At 46.1% G+C, this 18,185-nt stretch overlaps 1 protein-coding gene across 1 annotated transcript in view; it reads left to right on the plus strand.

Annotated features, from left to right (window-relative positions):
- FBLIM1 (filamin binding LIM protein 1) overlaps positions 1–18,185 on the plus strand; it is a 38,506-nt gene that overhangs the window by 17,576 nt on the left and 2,745 nt on the right. Inside the window, exons 3-7 of the mRNA XM_030185903.1 lie at positions 3,339–3,541; positions 4,823–4,946; positions 6,401–6,570; positions 12,638–12,816; positions 16,725–16,842. Coding sequence (XP_030041763.1) covers positions 3,339–3,541; positions 4,823–4,946; positions 6,401–6,570; positions 12,638–12,816; positions 16,725–16,842 — 794 coding nt within the window. The remainder of the gene's footprint in view (positions 1–3,338; positions 3,542–4,822; positions 4,947–6,400; positions 6,571–12,637; positions 12,817–16,724; positions 16,843–18,185) is intronic.

The raw sequence follows: 18,185 nt of genomic DNA on the forward strand, positions 1-18,185 counted from the left end.
GGTAATGAAATGTATTGAGTCCAATAAAAAATGTATCTCCTTTATATTTTTCTGTGTGTTAACCTTTCTTTTAAGAATAGAAATTGCAAACTTTATTCCTACAGACCTCAGATCTCCTTTGTAAGTTCAACCGAAGGTGCTCCGAGACCGGGGCATCAATGCAAACACGTTAAAGTTGGAGATTGGGGGTTTTGCTGGTAAAAGTGGACTGCCAAATGGAGTGGCCTAGTGGTTAGGGTGGTGGACTTTGGGGAACTGAGTTCAATTCCCACTTCAGGCACAGGCAGCTCCTTGTGACTCTGGGCAAGTCACTTAACCCTCCATTGCCCCATGTAAGCTGTATTGAGCCTGCCACGAGTGGGAAAGCGCAGGACACAAATGTAACAAAAATAAAATAGATACTATTGGAGATTCTACATGGAATGTTGCTACTATTGGAGATTCTACATGGAATTTTGCTATTCCACTAGCAACATTCCATGTAGAAGGCTGCGCAGGCTTCTCTTTCTGTGAGTCTGATGTCCTGCACATACGTGCAGGACGTCAGACTCACAGAAGCAGAAGCCTGCGCGGCCACATTGGTGATCTGCAAGGGCCGACTTCTACATGGAATAGCAACATTCCATGTAGTATCTCAAATAGTAGCAACAGTGGAGGAGTGGCCTAGTGGTTAGGGTGGTGGACTTTGGGGAACTGAGTTCAATTCCCACTTCAGGCACAGGCAGCTCCTTGTGACTCTGGGCAAGTCACTTAACCCTCTATTGCCCCATGTAAGCCGCATTGAGCCTGCCATGAGTGGGAAAGCGTGGGGTACAAATGTAACAAAAATAAAATAGGTACTATTGGAGATTCTACATGGAATGTTGCTACTATTGGAGATTCTACACGGAATGTTGCTACTATTGGAGATTCTACATGGAATGTTGCTATTCCACTAGCAACATTCCATGTAGAAGGCTGCGCAGGCTTCTGTTTCTGTGAGTCTGACGTCCTGCACGTACAGACTCGCAGAAGCCTGCGCGGCCACATTGGTGATCTGCAAAGGCCGACTTCTACATGGAATATTGCTAGTGGAATAGCAACATTCCATGTAGAATCTCAAATAGTAGCAACAGTGGAGGAGTGGCCTAGTGGTTAGGGTGGTGGACTTTGGTCCTGAGGAACTGAGTTCAATTCCCACTTCAGGCACAGGCAGCTCCTTGTGACTCTGGGCAAGTCACTTAACCCTCCATTGCCCCATGTAAGCCGCATTGAGCCTGCCATGAGTGGGAAAGCGCGGGGTACAAATGTAACAAAAATAAAATAGATACTATTGGAGATTCTACATGGAATGTTGCTACTATTGGAGATTCTACATGGAATGTTGCTAGTGGAATAGTAGCAACAGTGGAGGAGTGACCTAGTGGTTAAGGTGGTGGACTTTGGTCCTGAGGAACTGAGTTCAATTCCCACTTCAGGCACAGGCAGCTCCTTGTGACTCTGGGCAAGTCACTTAACCCTCCATTGCCCCATGTAAGCCGCATTGAGCCTGCCATGAGTGGGAAAGCGCGGGGTACAAATGTAACAAAAATAAAATAGATACTATTGGAGATTCTACATGGAATGTTGCTACTATTGGAGATTCTACATGGAATGTTGCTAGTGGAATAGTAGCAACAGTGGAGGAGTGACCTAGTGGTTAAGGTGGTGGACTTTGGTCCTGAGGAACTGAGTTCGATTCCCACTTCAGGCACAGGCAGCTCCTTGTGACTCTGGACAAGTCACTTAACCCTCCATTGCCCCATGTAAGCCGCATTGAGCCTGCCATGAGTGGGAAAGCGCAGGATACAAATGTAACAAAAATAAAATAGATACTATTGGAGATTCTACATGGAATGTTGCTACTATTGGAGATTCTACATGGAATGTTGCTATTCCACTAGCAACATTCCATGTAGAAGGCTGCGCAGGCTTCTGTTTCTGTGAGTCTGACGTCCTGCACGTACAGACTCGCAGAAGCCTGCGCGGCCACATTGGTGATCTGCAAAGGCCGACTTCTACATGGAATATTGCTAGTGGAATAGCAACATTCCATGTAGAATCTCAAATAGTAGCAACAGTGGAGGAGTGGCCTAGTGGTTAGGGTGGTGGACTTTGGTCCTGGGGAACTGAGTTTGATTCCCACTTCAGGCACAGGCAGCTCCTTGTGACTCTGGGCAAGTCACTTAACCCTCTATTGCCCCATGTAAGCCGCATTGAGCCTGCCATGAGTGGGAAAGCGTGGGGTACAAATGTAACAAAAATAAAATAGGTACTATTGGAGATTCTACATGGAATGTTGCTACTATTGGAGATTCTACACGGAATGTTGCTACTATTGGAGATTCTACATGGAATGTTGCTATTCCACTAGCAACATTCCATGTAGAAGGCTGCGCAGGCTTCTGTTTCTGTGAGTCTGACGTCCTGCACGTACAGACTCGCAGAAGCCTGCGCGGCCACATTGGTGATCTGCAAAGGCCGACTTCTACATGGAATATTGCTAGTGGAATAGCAACATTCCATGTAGAATCTCAAATAGTAGCAACAGTGGAGGAGTGGCCTAGTGGTTAGGGTGGTGGACTTTGGTCCTGGGGAACTGAGTTTGATTCCCACTTCAGGCACAGGCAGGACGTCAGACTCACAGAAACAGAAGCCTGCGCAGCCTTCTACATGGAATGTTGCTAGTGGAATAGCAACATTCCATGAAGAATCTCCAATAGTAGCAACATTCCATGAAGAGTCTCCAATAGTAGCAACATTCCACGTAGAATCTCCAATAGTATCTATTTTATTTTTGTTACATTTGTACCCTGCGCTTTCCCACTCATGGCAGGCTCAATGCGGCTTACATGGGGCAACGGAGTGTTAAGTGACTTGCCCAGAGTCACAAGGAGCTGTGCCTGAAGTGGGAATTGAACTCAGTTCCTCAGTTCCCCATCTTTAAAGTTTGTAAGCTGTTTCGGATGTTTGTAGAGAATAAATGGGTTGTAAGTGTAAATTTAGATTTAGACAATCGTCCTGATTATTTTTACAGCATATATTTTTTTTCCTTACACCCAAATGCAAGTCATCATACCTTACACTATCAGTTTATCTTGTTGGGCAGACTGGATGGACCGTATAGGTCTTTATCTGCCGTCATCTACTATGTTAGGTTATGTTATGTTAAGAATGTCTGTATAAAATATTACAATGTATTGAGCAGATTCTACCTCAGAATGTACATTTTGGAGCCATTTCTGCATCTAGGCCATAAGTTATCATAGCATCATGTCGTTGATGAGATTTTCTGTTTTGTTTGGGGTTTTTTTTTCCAGAAATCGTATCGTTTCCTCACCCAGTGTTGGATGACTTCTCCCCAGTTGAAGACTTTCTCAGCCCGGACCTTCCGCCACCACCCCCTCCGATTCCAGAACCCCTGCCTCGCCTAATCTTAGCAGATTTCTCTCCCCCCATATCAGGAGAACCAGTCAACCCAGGTCTAAAGAAGCTCGATCCATCCCCACCACCAAATCTGCAGGTATTACGCCCACATATCCCGCATAAATAGAGCAGTGTCCAGTTACGTTCTCGGCATGCCCTGATATAGTTTCATATTTTCCTAGGATACCGATGGTTGGCCTCAGGGGCGTAGCCAGACCTCAGCGGGAGGGAGGTCCAGAGCCCAAGGTGGGGGGCACATTTTAGCCCACCTCCCCCAGCCGCCGACCCATCCCTGCCACTTTCGACCCCCCACCCTGCCGCTGACGCAAGGTACCTTTGCTGGCATGGGTCCCCAACCTCCGCCAGCCTTAGTCTTCTTTGGTGCCGGTCTCCGGTGCATTCGCTCACCTCGCATTCCCACTTAAAGGAACGTGCAGGACATGCTGGACATCAGGACTCACAGCACAGGTCAGCGAAGTGAGCGAATGCGCCGGAGACCGGCACTGAAGAAGACTAAGGCTGGCGAGGGTTGGGGATCCCCGCCAGCAAAGGTACCTATTGGTCAGACCTTTCACTCTTTCTACCTCTTTATCTGCCTGATACCTGTTAATGGACTTGTCGTCCAAAACAGTTTTTTGGGTGAAGGGGGAGGGGGAAAGGGATGTGGGTTTTATTAAATCGTTAATCAAAGTTTTGTACCTGACTGGTAATGTATATTTGTTGTTTATGAGATTTGTTTACAAGTACCAATTTGTTGTAAAGAAAATATTTTATTTTAATTTCATAAAAAGATTTAAAATATAAACTTAGTTACACTGTTAACCTCAAGCACATCCTCTGACAATAAATTGCACAGTTTAATTGTGGATTGATTTTAAAAAACATCTTTAAAATTCATTCTAAATCTGCCACCAGTTTGTTTCAGGAAGTGTCCCCTTGCCTTGGTATTATTTGAAAGATAAATTACTGTGTTTCGCACAATTCATGATTTTTAAACCTCTATCATGTGCCCTCTCCAAGCTGAAGAGCCCCAGCGTATAACAGAGCTTCTGAGTGCCAGCATCTTTTCTGACATAAATGCTAGAAATTATTTATGTCAGTTTTGAATAATGATTAAATTACACAGATTCAGGGCTCCCGTTCTACAATGCAAGTTACCTTCAAAAGGAGTTTGTACAGCGCTGCGTATGCCTTGTAGCGCTATAGAAATGCTAAATAGTAGTAGTAGTAGGTGTGGGATTAGAACATGAGTCTTGAGGCCTCAAAGTTACCCTGGACTATGTTACCAGCCTTCAGGTATTCCTCGGCTCTGGTTGGCAGACCAGCCTCTTTGTACTCTCCACCTTTGACAGCCGAGACTGTTTCCTTATTGTTACAGCAGGTTTCCTCTGCTTTCTCCGTGGAATCGAAGCCACAGACAACTGAACCCATCAGCTTCAAGCAAGCGGAGCGGAGTCAAGCACTGAACATGGCCCAGAACGAGCAGGTGGAGAGTTTGGCAGGTACTGGGCAAGACCCAAACTCTATAGCAGTTGTTCAGGGAAGAGGTTAGAGCTCCCCATAACTGGTTTTGGAAACCTTCCTTAAGCCTTCTGCTCAGATACTGATGGTGTGGTTGTTGGGGATGGGAGGTTATACCTGAGAATTTCAGTTTTTTCTTACTTTGAGATTGGCAAATCCTAATAAATAAATAAGAAATAAGCATCGCCACACTGGGACAGACCAAAGGTCCATCTAGCCCAGCACCCTGTCTCCGACAGTGGCCAATCCAGGTCCCAATCACCCGACAAGATCCACAGAGCAAAGTAACATAGTAGATGATGGCAGAAAAAGACCTGCACGGTCCATCTAGTCTGCCCAACAAGATCAACTCATATGTGCTACTTTTTGTGTATACCCTACCTTGATTCGTACCTGTCCTCTTCAGGGCACAGACCGTATAAGTCTGCCCAGCACTAGCCCCGCCTCCCAACCACCAGCCCCACCTCCCACCACCGGCTCTGGCACAGACCGTATAAGTCTGCCCAGCATTTTCCCCGCCTCCCAACCACCAGCCCCAGCACAGACCGTATAAGTCTGCCCAGCACTATCCCCGCCTCCCAACCACCAGCCCCACCTCCCACCACCGGCTCTGGCACAGACCGTATAAGTCTGCTCAGCATTTTCCCCGCCTCCCAACCACCAGCCCCAGCACAGACCGTATAAGTCTGCCCAGCACTATCCCCGCCTCCCAACCACCAGCCTCACCTCCCACCACCGGCTCTGGCATTTTGTACTGCTTGTCCCAGGAATAGTGGATTTTTCCCTACGTCCATTTAATAACATTCTATGGCCTTTTCCTTCAGGAAGCCGTCCAAACCTTTCTTAAACTCTGCTAAGCTAACCGCCTTAACCACATTCTCCGGAAACGAATTCCAGAGTCGAATTACGCGCTGAGTAAAGAAAATTTTTCTCTTATTTGTTTTAAACTTACTGCACTCCAGCTTCATCGCATGCCCCCTTGTCCTAGTATTTTTGGAGAGCGTAAACAGACGCTCCATATCTATCTTTTCCACTCCACTCATTATTTTATAGACCTCTATCATATCACCCCTCAGCCGCCTTTTCTCCAAGCTGAAGAGCCCCAGCCGCTTTAGCCTTTCCTCATAGGGAAGTCGTCCCATCCCCTTAATCATCTTTGTCGCCCTTCTCTGCATGGATATTATTTTGTTGGGGGGGGGGAGGGGTGTCTCTATCAGTTTATTATTAACTATGGCCCCTGTTTACAGAGGTGTGCTAGCGGTTTTACTGCACGCTAACCGTGTAGATGTCCATAGGAATATCATCAGCATCTACACGGTCGGTGCTCGCTAATTTTTTGCAGGCACTAATGCGCCTTTGTAAACAGTGGAAATTTATTTTGTTGTTGAAAAGTTGGAAAGAATGCCTCCGTTCAGGTGGTGTTTTATATCTCCAGGTATCTGCGCATTTTGCCACAAGGCCATTGCGTTCCATGTCAGTGCGGTAGAAGCGATGAGGAAGCAGTACCATGCAGACTGCTTCACGTGCAGGACATGTAATCGCCAGCTAGCAGGGCAACTCTATTACCAGAAGGATGGACGGCCGATCTGTGATCCCTGCTACAAGGTAAAGCCCGGACAAGACTTCTGTGTGCACTTAAGAACCAAAGTCCCTTGCTGTATATAGATCAAGCAAACACGGCAAAGGTGATACCAAAAAATGAAGCTGGATGATGTGTAGATCATACAGAACCTTTATTCAAGCATCCAAAGACCAGTGCCCCCCCAAAAAAATTGGCTCTGGGGCCCTTGGATTCACTGGCACCAGCTGAAGCATTTGTCCTGCGCTGGTCTCGCCGCATTGCCTGCCCTGCTCTTCTCAGTCGCAGGGCAGGCAATGCGAGACCAGTGTGGGACAAACGCTTCAGCTGACGGGGGTTGGGCCAAGGTATGATGATGTGGCTGCGGCAGAGCTGTGTGTTAGCAGGAGGTGGTGCAGCAGGGAGGTGGGCCAAAATGTGCCCCCCCCCCCCCACACTTTAGGCTCTGCCCAAACCCCTCTCCTCCCCCTGTTAAGGTCTGGCTATGCCACTGGGGAAAACATGCACACGTCCAGACTGCATGTGCCAGGTTAGAAGAGACCAGCTGCTTTTACAATCCGTTTACAACTATTTCACTTCCAAAATATGAGAAAGGGTCCCATATCCAGCAAAAGCTCTGATTTCAGCCAAACAGGAACCTACGTTTTCAGTTGAAAATTAATTTTAATTTAGGAGCTGAGAACTTATCAGGTTGATATTCAAAACGTTTAACTAGCCAGAAATGGCTCCTGGACAGTTACATTGCTTGTTCAGGGCTAACCACTAAGTTAGCACCACCAGCTGATTTCTACTGTGAGCTTAATGTAAATGACCCCCTTACTGAACAAGTGCCTGCCAGCTTTTTTCCTGCCCTACTCTAAGGCGGGACCTCATTGTCGAAGAGACCATTTACATGCAGGGCCGCCCAGAGACTGGGCTGGGCCCCCCCCCCCCCCCGAGGTCACCGCTCCCCCTCCCCCTGGCCCCGCCCCCTCTGTCCACCACCGGGCTGGGCCCCCTGCATTGAAATCACAGCACCTCTCACCTCCATGTGAAAGCGCTGCAGGCAGCAGCAGATCGCCTCCCTTCGGGCCTCCTTCCCTCCCTGTGTCCCGCCCTCGTCTGCCATAACTTCCGTGAGGGCGGGACATAGGGAGGGAAGGAGGCCCGAAGGGAGGCGATCTGCTGCTGCCTGCAGCGCTTTCACATGGAGGTGAGAGGTGCTGTGATTTCAATGCAGGGGGCCCAGCCCGGTGGCAGATGGACAGCAACGGAGGGCGGGTGGGACTGCGGCGCCGGGTCCCCCTTGGAGGCCCGGGGAATCTTGTCCCCCCTGCCCCCCCTCTCGGCGGCCCTGTTACAAGTGAAAATGGGTTACCCTGCTCAAGTGTATCTTGTCTGCTCTGCAGCCTGTGCTTTTTAGAGCAGCCCTTCATTGTTGTACATGTTTCTGTGTTACTCTGTAGATCTTTCCTTTAATCTTGTTTCTTTGCAGACAAAGCTGCTGCTCGCTTGCAGTTATCATGATCGAATGACTCCAGTACTTGAAGCATTGAATTGGCTTCCAATAGTACAGAGGATTCAATGTAAAAAGGCTGACCCCAGCTATTTAAGGGAAGTCCTTCTTTCATGTAGACAGTCTCAGGCCCCCTCATTTAGCCTCTTCCAGCTTGTTTTTGGCTCTGTCCCTTGAGATGGCCAGGCCTGGGGTTATCTGTACTGCTGCGCTGCTCTCAGTGGTGGATCCCGAGGTGTGGAAAATCCCTTCCAGAATCAAGTGGCATGTATTTGCAATTCGGGAAGCATTAGGAAACTGTCCTTTTTCTGATCTAGTTCCCCTTTCTCAAATTTAATTTTGTTTGATTCTGAATGTTTTCTTTATATATTTTCGGGGGGGGGGGGGGGGGTTCCTATGCACTCATCAATATTTTAATGAAACAGTTTTGACCAGATCTGTGGGTTACAAATATTTTAAATAGATTATAAATCACTGCAATTGTGCCATTACTAAGGATCTTGACTTTGTAAAGAGAAATTTTACCATTAACATTTGCATGTGTTTTCTCTTGGGAGTTAATGTATTTATTTATGAAGCGATTCACCCAAGGCAGTGCACAGCAGGTCCAGTTTAACATAAAACTTACAATTTTGTTAACAGCATAAACAATAGTAAAATAACCAAGAATAAAGATAAATACAATAAATGAGGTAAACTTGAAAACAGTAAATTGAAACCTAATAATAGAACTACCGTGAAACAGGATAAAAAATATACACATTTAACAGCAGTGGAATTCAAATACAAGAGATATAATATAATACAATGTTAGCATAATATTCATGATAAACCTAATAAGCAGACGTCAGCACATTCAACTAACATAGATATGATGCAAAAGATTTTCTACAATGCGGCTTACCATATAGTTCAGGGACCAAATGCAGATATATGATAGGAACAAAATGCGAGGGACAGAGTGAATTGGGATTATTTGATGGTTAGCTAAACTCAAGGCAACTTCTTTCTGCAGTTAAACAACATATAAGGAACTAATCAATGTTACAGTGTGTGTAGCAAGCTTGTCCAAATGCAGAATGAGTGTATAGTCAGTCACCCTACGTATTAAAGGTTTGGGAGAAGAGCCAGGGTTTTTACCTGCTTCCTGAAGTAGAGATAGTCTCGAGTTATATGTAGCCCCTCTGGGAGTAAATTCCAGAGCATGGGGGCTACTCCTGAGAAGGCTCTTTTGATGAGGGGACAGATAGTGATGATCCTTGAGAGGACATTAGAGGTCTCAAAGGTGTGTAAATGGCTAACTTATTCTTTAAATACTCTGGCCCATTTTGTCTAAGGGTCTTGAAAATCAAACAGTTTTAAATTTAGCCCTGAAAGTTACTGGTAGCCAGTGTAGCTTTTGAAGGAAGGGTGTGATGTGGTCATACCACTTACATCCTTCTATCAGTCATGCTGCAGCATTCTGAATTACGTGAAGCTGATGCAAACTCTTTTTGGTTTGGCCAGTGTACAGGGCATTACAGTAGTCTAGTTGTGATGTTATCATGGACAGAGAGATTTCGTAGCTACCATAGGTGATAGGGACAATTTTTGAAAGTTGTTTGAATTTGCGGGATCAGAGTGAGCGGTGAGTCTAGCAGTATCCCAAAATGCCTGACCTGTGATTTTAGGGGGAGTTCATACTTCCCAAAAGGTATATTTCTCCACTTGTGTTTTGGTACCCAAAGAATCTCTATTTTGTTTGGGTTCAGGCAAAGTTTGTTGTTGTTCGCCCATTCCTGAGTTGTGTTTAGGCAGGCAGTCAGTTTACTCAGAGCCGTGGGTAGATCTGGTTCAAAGGTTATGAGTAGTTGCACATCATCAGCATGGATTTAGAACTTTGTATCTATTGACCGAAGCAGCTCAGCCAGAGGCTTGAGGTAGATATTAAATAAAATGGGAGACAGTATGGATCCCTGTGGCACTGTGGGATGCTTTGGATCGATCCATGTTCAGGCTTTGCACAATGTGCTTTCTTCTTCTTATTATTATTATTAATTAAAACCAAAAGCACATTGAGGCGGTTTGCAAAAACAAACTATAATAACGTGGCCTAAAGCTACAAGAAATGGAAAAGGAGTAACAATCTGAAGAACATCTCTTCACATCCCCAAGATTCGACAGTGCCAAACTCCTCCTCCTAAAACTACACTGATTACTGATCAGGACCGCATAACCTTCAAGATTTGCTCACTGCTACACAGAATAATCTTCGGCCTCTCACCAGACTACATGACCAGCCTAATAGAATTACCAATCTGGAAAGCTAACAAATCAGCAAGATCCTACTTTACCCTCCACTTCCCATCATTTAAAGACACCAAATACAAATCAACTCTCGCAACAAGCTTTTCCTATATCACCACAAGGAACTCACTCCCAAAGGACCTAAATCTGAAAGGCAATGATCTAATCTTCCGAAAACACCTAAAGGCCCCACCTATTCAGGAAACACATCCCTTCTGAATCAACTTAACCATCCACAGGCTCAATTGAATTCCAACCATATAATGACTGTTTAAACGGAAAGAGCAAAAGTTCAGATTGACCAACCAGAGCCACACATCTAGTACACCCTTCAAAGACTCCAACCCATTTAACCTACGAATTACGTACCCTCTGTCCACCGGATCTAGAATCCTGCCTGACCAATGATGTAACCCTATTCGACTATGTACTCTTCTTTTTCGACTCCTTTCCTATAACTTTCTTACATTTTGTCAGGTAATCCCCCTAGAATCTCCTCTGTTCCTAACCAAGATCAATACTCTCCGCGAGGAAGCTCCACAGACTTTCATTGTCTCTTCAAACTACTAACCCTGCTCGATGCTCTGTAACCGCCCCCATTGTTCCATGTAAGCCACATTGAACCTACCAAAAGGTGGGAAAATGTGGGATACAAATAAAATCAATCAATCAAGCCCCACCCATACTCACGATAAGAATAAGATTCTTAAGAATACGGGATCCAGAGTATTTACATTCTTTATTGAGACAGTCAGACGGCTATATTTTGTGTAATAGTTAATGATTTACAGCTTGATGATCCAAAATGCCAAGCAGGGAACAATAAATGTTTGAAATAATCAAAACATGAAACCATAAGAACAAACATATTAATGTAAAAGACTGGAGCACCAGCATTACATGTAGCTACTCTGTAGCATCTCACAACCTGCCCTCAGTGAAGTGTCCGGGTGCAGCACCAAAGAGTAATACTAGAGGGCGCCCTCCACCATGAAACGTATTATTGATGAATTGATCAGGTGAATCAATAGATATTTCAAAATGAACAAATAAAAACATCCTTGATAATATCTTGCGATCACTAAGAGTAAAGTGAAGTATAAACTCTTGGACAAACTTGGGATCGGTGGAAACATTATCAACTTGATAAATAGCTTCATTACCTCTAGATCCTACCAAGTCAAAGGGACTACAAATCTATCATCCCCATGGTCATCTGAATGCGGAGTACCACAGGGATCTCCACTCTCCCCCATTTTTTTCAACCTCATGATGATCCCCTTGGCCAGACTGTTAAACAAACATGGCCTAAATCCCATCATATACGTCAACGACGTCACCATCCCCTTCAAATCCAACTTATCTGAAATCTATGACAAACTCAATATGATACCGACATCATCATTGGTTTACTTACCCCACCTCCCCATTCCCCCTCTACTCATCCCAACCTTCTCCTCTCCATCTCTCCTTTACTATATTCCTCCTTACCCCATTTCCCCCAACCTATACTATCCTATCTTGTCTACCCTCCCTTATCCTAATCATACATTATCAAGCTTCAACTTTATCATGATTCATTACTGTTTAAATTTCTCTCACTATAAGACTTTGTATTTCAAATTACTATGTAAGCCGCATTGAACCTGCATTGTGTGGGAAAGCACGGGGTGCCAATGTAATAAATCTCTCTATATAAAAGGCACCACCAACGTTCTATGAAGCCTCCAGCAGGAAGTGTGAAGGGGGAGAGATATCCGGTTTCCCCATGAGTGTCTGCCCCGCCCTCGCTCTCTCTGTAACACAAACAGTGAAGGAAAACACAGCAAAGCACGAAATCAAATCGCTCTCTCTGTAACAGTGAAGGACTCAGAGGGGGGAGGGGAGAGAGGGCAGAGGGCAGGGACACACACACTCCCACATGCACACAGAAGAATACCTTGCTAGCCCCCGTTTCATTTGCATCAGAAACGGGGCTTTTTTACTAGTAAATAAATAATTCTAAATTCCTGTATTTGCATTTTCTGCACTGATAGTTGACCAGACTAATTGTTCAGGAAGATTAATGAGGGGCAAATTCTCTCCCGATCAGCATTGAAGATACAGAAGTGTCCTCTTTCTCCTCTCCCTGATGAATGTGTGGGAACGTCTCTTGCCATTCTTACTGTTCACTGATCAGATGTATTTTTGATTACCACATGATGATCGTAACGTGTGCCTGTTTGTCACATACGTACTTCTTACTGATAAATCTATTTGGGAAGCTGGACCTGAGTGACTCACTTTTACCTTCTCTTGCTCCATCTCCTTAGGCCACACTAGAGAAATGTGCAAGGTGTCAGGCGGTTATCTTTGAGAAGATCGTTCGTGCCATGGGAAGTGGGTACCATCTGGGCTGTTTCACCTGTGCAGTGTGTCACCGCAGGATAGCAGACGAGAGCTTTGCTGTGGATGACCAGAATGAGGTGTACTGTGTAGACGACTATTACAGGTATGAGGGGCTTCTGTGTGGGTCAAAATGCTTTCTAATAGCAATGGGGTTTTGATCCTAAACTAATCCTGCCCCTGAGCCTCCCTGGGAAAAAGGAGGTGCGTTCAAGATCCCCATGTGCAGGGGCAGACTGACAATTCAGGCAACCGGGCACTACCCGATGGTCCAGAGGCTTGGCCCGGATGCCCTCCGCACACTTCAGCCCTCCCCGGTCCTATTTTTGATCTAGTGGCCTCTGCCGGGGGGGGGGGGGGGGGGGGGAACATGTTATTTTTATGCCCATTGTGCTGCAGCTATTCCCCCTGCCCAGCATCACCGTACTTTAAAAATGGCATCTGAGACACCCTGTGGAAGTGTTGCAAGATTGTCGAGACCCATGAGACTACCGTGGGAAGTCTCGGCCACCAATTTTGAAAACACGTTGGCACTGGCAGGTGGGGGAATAAGCGGCAATGCAGCGGGCAGGAAAGAACATGTTCCCCCCCCCCCCCCCCCCACAGAGACCACTAGACCACCAGGGCCACAAAGTACCTGGGGATCATCCAGGTCTGGGGCACTGAATATGGGTCTCCCATGGAACATTGCACCAACTCACTGGAAATGGATTTCAGGCACACAGAATTTAAAAAATGCGTGGGATAAACACAAAGAAATCCTGTTCAGAAGGAATGGATCCACAGAAGCTTAGCGGAGATTGGGTGACAACACCGGTAACTGGGAAGCAAAGCTAGTGCTGGGCAGACTTCTATGGTCTGTGCCCTGGAAATGGCAAGGACAAATCAAGGTCAGGTAAACATATAAAGCAGCACATACAATGAGTTTATCTTGTTGGGCAGACTGGATGGACCGTACAGGTCTTTATCTGCCATCATCTACTATGTTCCTATGTTCAACAAAAAGATGGGATCTCCCCTATACAAGGTCTCAAATATAATGGACAAGGGGACCCTGATCGCCTTACTAGCAGTCTTTAAGATATAGTCCTTTTTTTTTTACATCACTGCTTCTGCAGTACAGAAATAGCTCTGCAGCACTGTGTCGTGATCCCCTGAGGATTTTCTATGACAAACAACTCTAGAATCACATTAGACCAGTTTTGCATCCCATAGAGAAGGGCTGAGTCATCTTTCCTGATTCAGAACTGGGATTGTGATTAGGAAGTTAACGCTTTGGGCTACATAAAAGAAGCCAACAATTGCTCTTCTGGGTCAGCCCAAGGTCCCTGAGCCCCAGCATGTTGTATCCCAGTCAGTACTTAGATTTTTTTTATATTTATCTATTTGTAACATTTATACCCCACACTTTCCCACTCATTAGCAGGTTCAATGCGGCTTACATATTAAATCAGGTTAACAAAGTGAAATAGAATAGGTGCAGCTGTAATATAGTAAGTAAAGAGGTGGTCGTTTATGTGTGGGTAGGTAAGATGGGCAAGGAAGGAGGATGGAAGAGGTAGGGGAATGGGAGGAGGGTGTGTATTGAAATTAACATGTAGTTTAGTATGGGAAAATGTAAGGGAAGGGTAGGAAGAGGGATATACTAAAGGATTAAATAGGGGGAGCATATTCCAGGTTCTGTTTTCATAATCTGATCCGGTGGTACACGTGGACTTGTAGTTTTAGTCAGGTTATTTTATATTCAGTTGTAGCTCAAGGTACGGTACGTATTTTCTCACAATCTAAGAGGCCCTTTTACAGGGTGGTAGTAAGCCCAATGCGGGCTTATCGCTCACTCTTTCGGGACGGCCACTGGCGGTAGTCCTACCTCGAGTATGCGCCATTTCCGGGGGGGAAAAAGAAACCCCCCAGAAATAACTAGCACAGCGGTAACTCGGCGGTAATAGCGCATCTAGCGCCAGAGTCCTTATCGCCACCTCAATGGGTGGCGGTAAGGGCTCCCCGCCACATGGACACGCGGTGAGAGTTATCTCACCAGGTGGCCATTTTTTTGGGGGGGGGGTTTACTGGCTGCAAGAAAAACGGCCCCCGCCGCCAGCGCAGGGCCCTATTCCCCGCAGCTTAGTAAAAGGACCCCTAACTTTGTACCTGAGGCAATGGAGAATAAAGTGAGTTTACTAAGCTGCGGCAAAAGGGGACATGTTTTTGATGTGCTGAGGCCCCCTTTTACCGCAGCAGGTAAAAGGCTGGCTTTTTAAAAAACAAAATGGCCGTGTGGCAAGTGAAGCACTGCCGCATGACCATTTTGTGGGGGGGAGGGGGGGAGAGCACTTACCACCACCATCTGGTAGTAAACAGACAGCACGTGGCACTTCTGAGGATGGGAACCACTGCCGGGCTGCTGTGGTAGCCCGGCAGTACTTCCTGTTTAGCGAGCAGTAAAAGACCCCCAGAGAGAGGAGAGAAGAGAAGAGATACAATCAGTGGCGATCCTAGGTTGGCTGCCACCCAGGGCGGATTGCCGCTGCACCCCCCCCCCCCCCCGGTGCAGCGGCGTCTGTCTCCCCAGGGTGCAGCACAACACCCCCCCAGCACAATGACACCCCCTCCCCGGCGCATCGAGCCCCCCCCCCAGGTGCTGCTGGAGGGTGCAGAGAACAGCCGCGTGCCTGTCAGCTCCACTGGCTCCCTGCTCCCTCAGAACAGGAAGTGACCTGTTCTGGGGCAAAGGGAGCAGGGAACCAGCGGAACCGACAGGCACGTGGCTGCTCTCTGCACCCTCCAGCAGTGTGCACCCGGAGCGGACCGCCCCCACCACCCCGCCCTTGCTATGCCACTGGGTAAAATGAGTGGTACTGAGATTCCAGTGGAGGAGGATCCACTAGAGCAGATCTTCTCAACCCAGTCCTTAGGACACACCCAATCAGTCAGGTTTGCAGAATATCAACAATGAATATGCATGAGGTAATTTGCATGCACTTCCTCCACTGTATGCAACTCTGCCTCGTGCATATTTTGTTGTGGGTATCCTGAAAACACGACTGGCTTGGTCCCAAGAACTGGGTTGAGAACCTCGGCACTAAAGCCCACATTAAAAGTGCAACGGGATTGAGGAAGACATTTCCAGCTGGTGAATTTCTTGCAGTGGGAGAGGGTGGAGGGGGGATGAGTTTTCTGCTGTAATCTTGGTTTTAGGCTCAGAGGGTCATAAGAACCCAGACATTTTGCTGCTGTACTAGAAATTGGAGATGGGGGGAGGCATTTGGATGTTAATGTAATGGTGGAAATGGTTATAATTTGTGAGTTGGGGGGAGGGGATAAATTCATATAAATTTAAACCACAAAAGACAAAAGTTTTTCTCCCTGATTGTTTGCTTGTTATTTTTTGCATTTTATTTTCAATAAAAACTATTTAAACAGAAAAGTGCGATGGGAGAGGTAAGAAGAAAACCAAGACAGAACAGGGCCCCCAAAGCCAATGATCAACAGTGTCAAAATAATGGATAGGTCAAGAAGGATGAGGATCTGGCCAGGAACAGGTCACTGGAGACTTTGGCAAGGGCTGTTTCTGTAGAACATAGAGGGCAAAAGCTAGGCTGGAGGAGATCAAGAATAGCTTGAGATGCTACAGTCTGGACTAAACCTCCTGTTTTCAACGTCTAAAAGCCAGACCATACACCTTGTGTCTAGCACTTAATCCTTCCTTGTCTCTGCAACTTCTGTCTTCATTTTTCCCATCAAGTAGCCCATGACCACTTCAGTCCACGAGTCCCTGAAAGCTTTGATGGTTTTTGCCCACTTGTTTCCTCCTCATTTGGGGGGATTCCAGCTGAATCTGAATTGGTGCTATGACAGCATAAGTTTAATTTGTAACAGGCTGAGTCTTCTCCTCCTCTCACTCCTGGTTCAGCCATCACAGCAGCTGTCCTCTAGTGGAGGTTGCCTGCTTTGCTACTATCAGCTTGTGCAGATAGTCAAGTTATGATAAGTTCTGGTTCCCATTTCCTCCAGGAAATATGCCTCAATGTGCGATGTCTGCCATGATCCTATTATCCCTGTGGATGGGAAGGACTTGTACAAAATTGAATGCTTAGGACGAAGTTTCCATGAAAACTGCTATCGATGTGAGGTAGGTGGATCTTACTGGTATGTCATACAGCATCAAAAAAATGAATGGCTACTGTCTCTCATTGGACTGTTTGATGGGCATGTATGTGGTGGTATCAATTATACAAAGATTGGGGTGAGGGCAGCTGTGGTGGTGGAAAAATTCTAGAATTTAAAAAAAAAATTAAGATCACAAATTTGTTTCCTTTGTGTCTTCCTAAAGATCTCATGAGAACTGCCACTCCACCAAATTTTTGTTACATTTGTACCCCGCACTTTCCCACTCATGGCAGCTTACATGGGGCAATGGAGGGTTAAGTGACTTGCCCAGAGTCACAAGGAGCTGCCTGTGCCTGAAGTGGGAATCCAACTCAGTTCCTCAGGACCAAAGTCCACCACCCTAACCACTAGGCCACTCCTCCACTGTTGCTACTATTTGAGATTCTACATGGAATGTTGCTATTCCACCAGCAACATTCCATGTAAAAGTCGGCCCTTGTAGATCACCAATGTGGCCGCGCAGGCTTCTGCTTCTGTGAGTCTGACGTCTTGCACGTACATCAGACTCACAGAAAGAGAAGCCTGCACAGCCTTCTACATGGAATGTTGCTAGTGGAATAGCAACATTCCATGTAGAATCTCTAATAGTAGCAACATTCCATGTAGAATCTCCAATAGTATCTATTTTATTTGTGTTACATTTGTACCCTGCACTTTCCCACTCATGGCAGGCTCAATGCGGTTTACATGGGGCAATGGAGGGTTAAGTGACTTGCCCAGAGTCACAAGGAACTGCCTGTGCCTGAAGTGGGAATCAAACTCAGTTCCTGAGTTCCCCAGGACCAAAGTCCACCACCCTAACCACTAGGCCACTCCTCCACATCTCCTCACTATCAAGTCTCTCGAGGCTTGTATAGCTGTTTCTTAAAAGTTATTTAGCTATCAGTCTCAATATCTTAAAGTATAAACCCCTAGCACATCAACACACCTAAATCTCTTGTTCTTTTCTGAAGCTCCTTTATTACGTAACATAGATGATTACTCACAGTTAGATGTTCATAAACACAAAGGAATCCTGTGGTTTTGTGAGCTGTATCAGTGGAGAGAAGGTAGAAGTTTAACCCGGATCAGCTCGTTGCAGAGGTAAGAAAATAGTTCCTTAGATAGAGGCAGCTCAGAATTAGGTGTTTGGGAGTGCAGTACCCTCTTTTAGGAGGATATTTTCAGCGGACCAGACCTTACAAAAAGCAGGAAATCCAGAAGCAGAGCTCAAACAACTTTATTGGATGGTGCAACACAGACTGTGCCAATAAAGTTGTCAATAAAGTTGTTTAAACTTTGCTTGTGGTTTTTAAAGGCCTGGTC

Source organism: Microcaecilia unicolor, chromosome 13 (genome assembly GCF_901765095.1).
Source record: "Microcaecilia unicolor chromosome 13, aMicUni1.1, whole genome shotgun sequence".
NCBI lineage: Eukaryota > Metazoa > Chordata > Amphibia > Gymnophiona > Siphonopidae > Microcaecilia > Microcaecilia unicolor.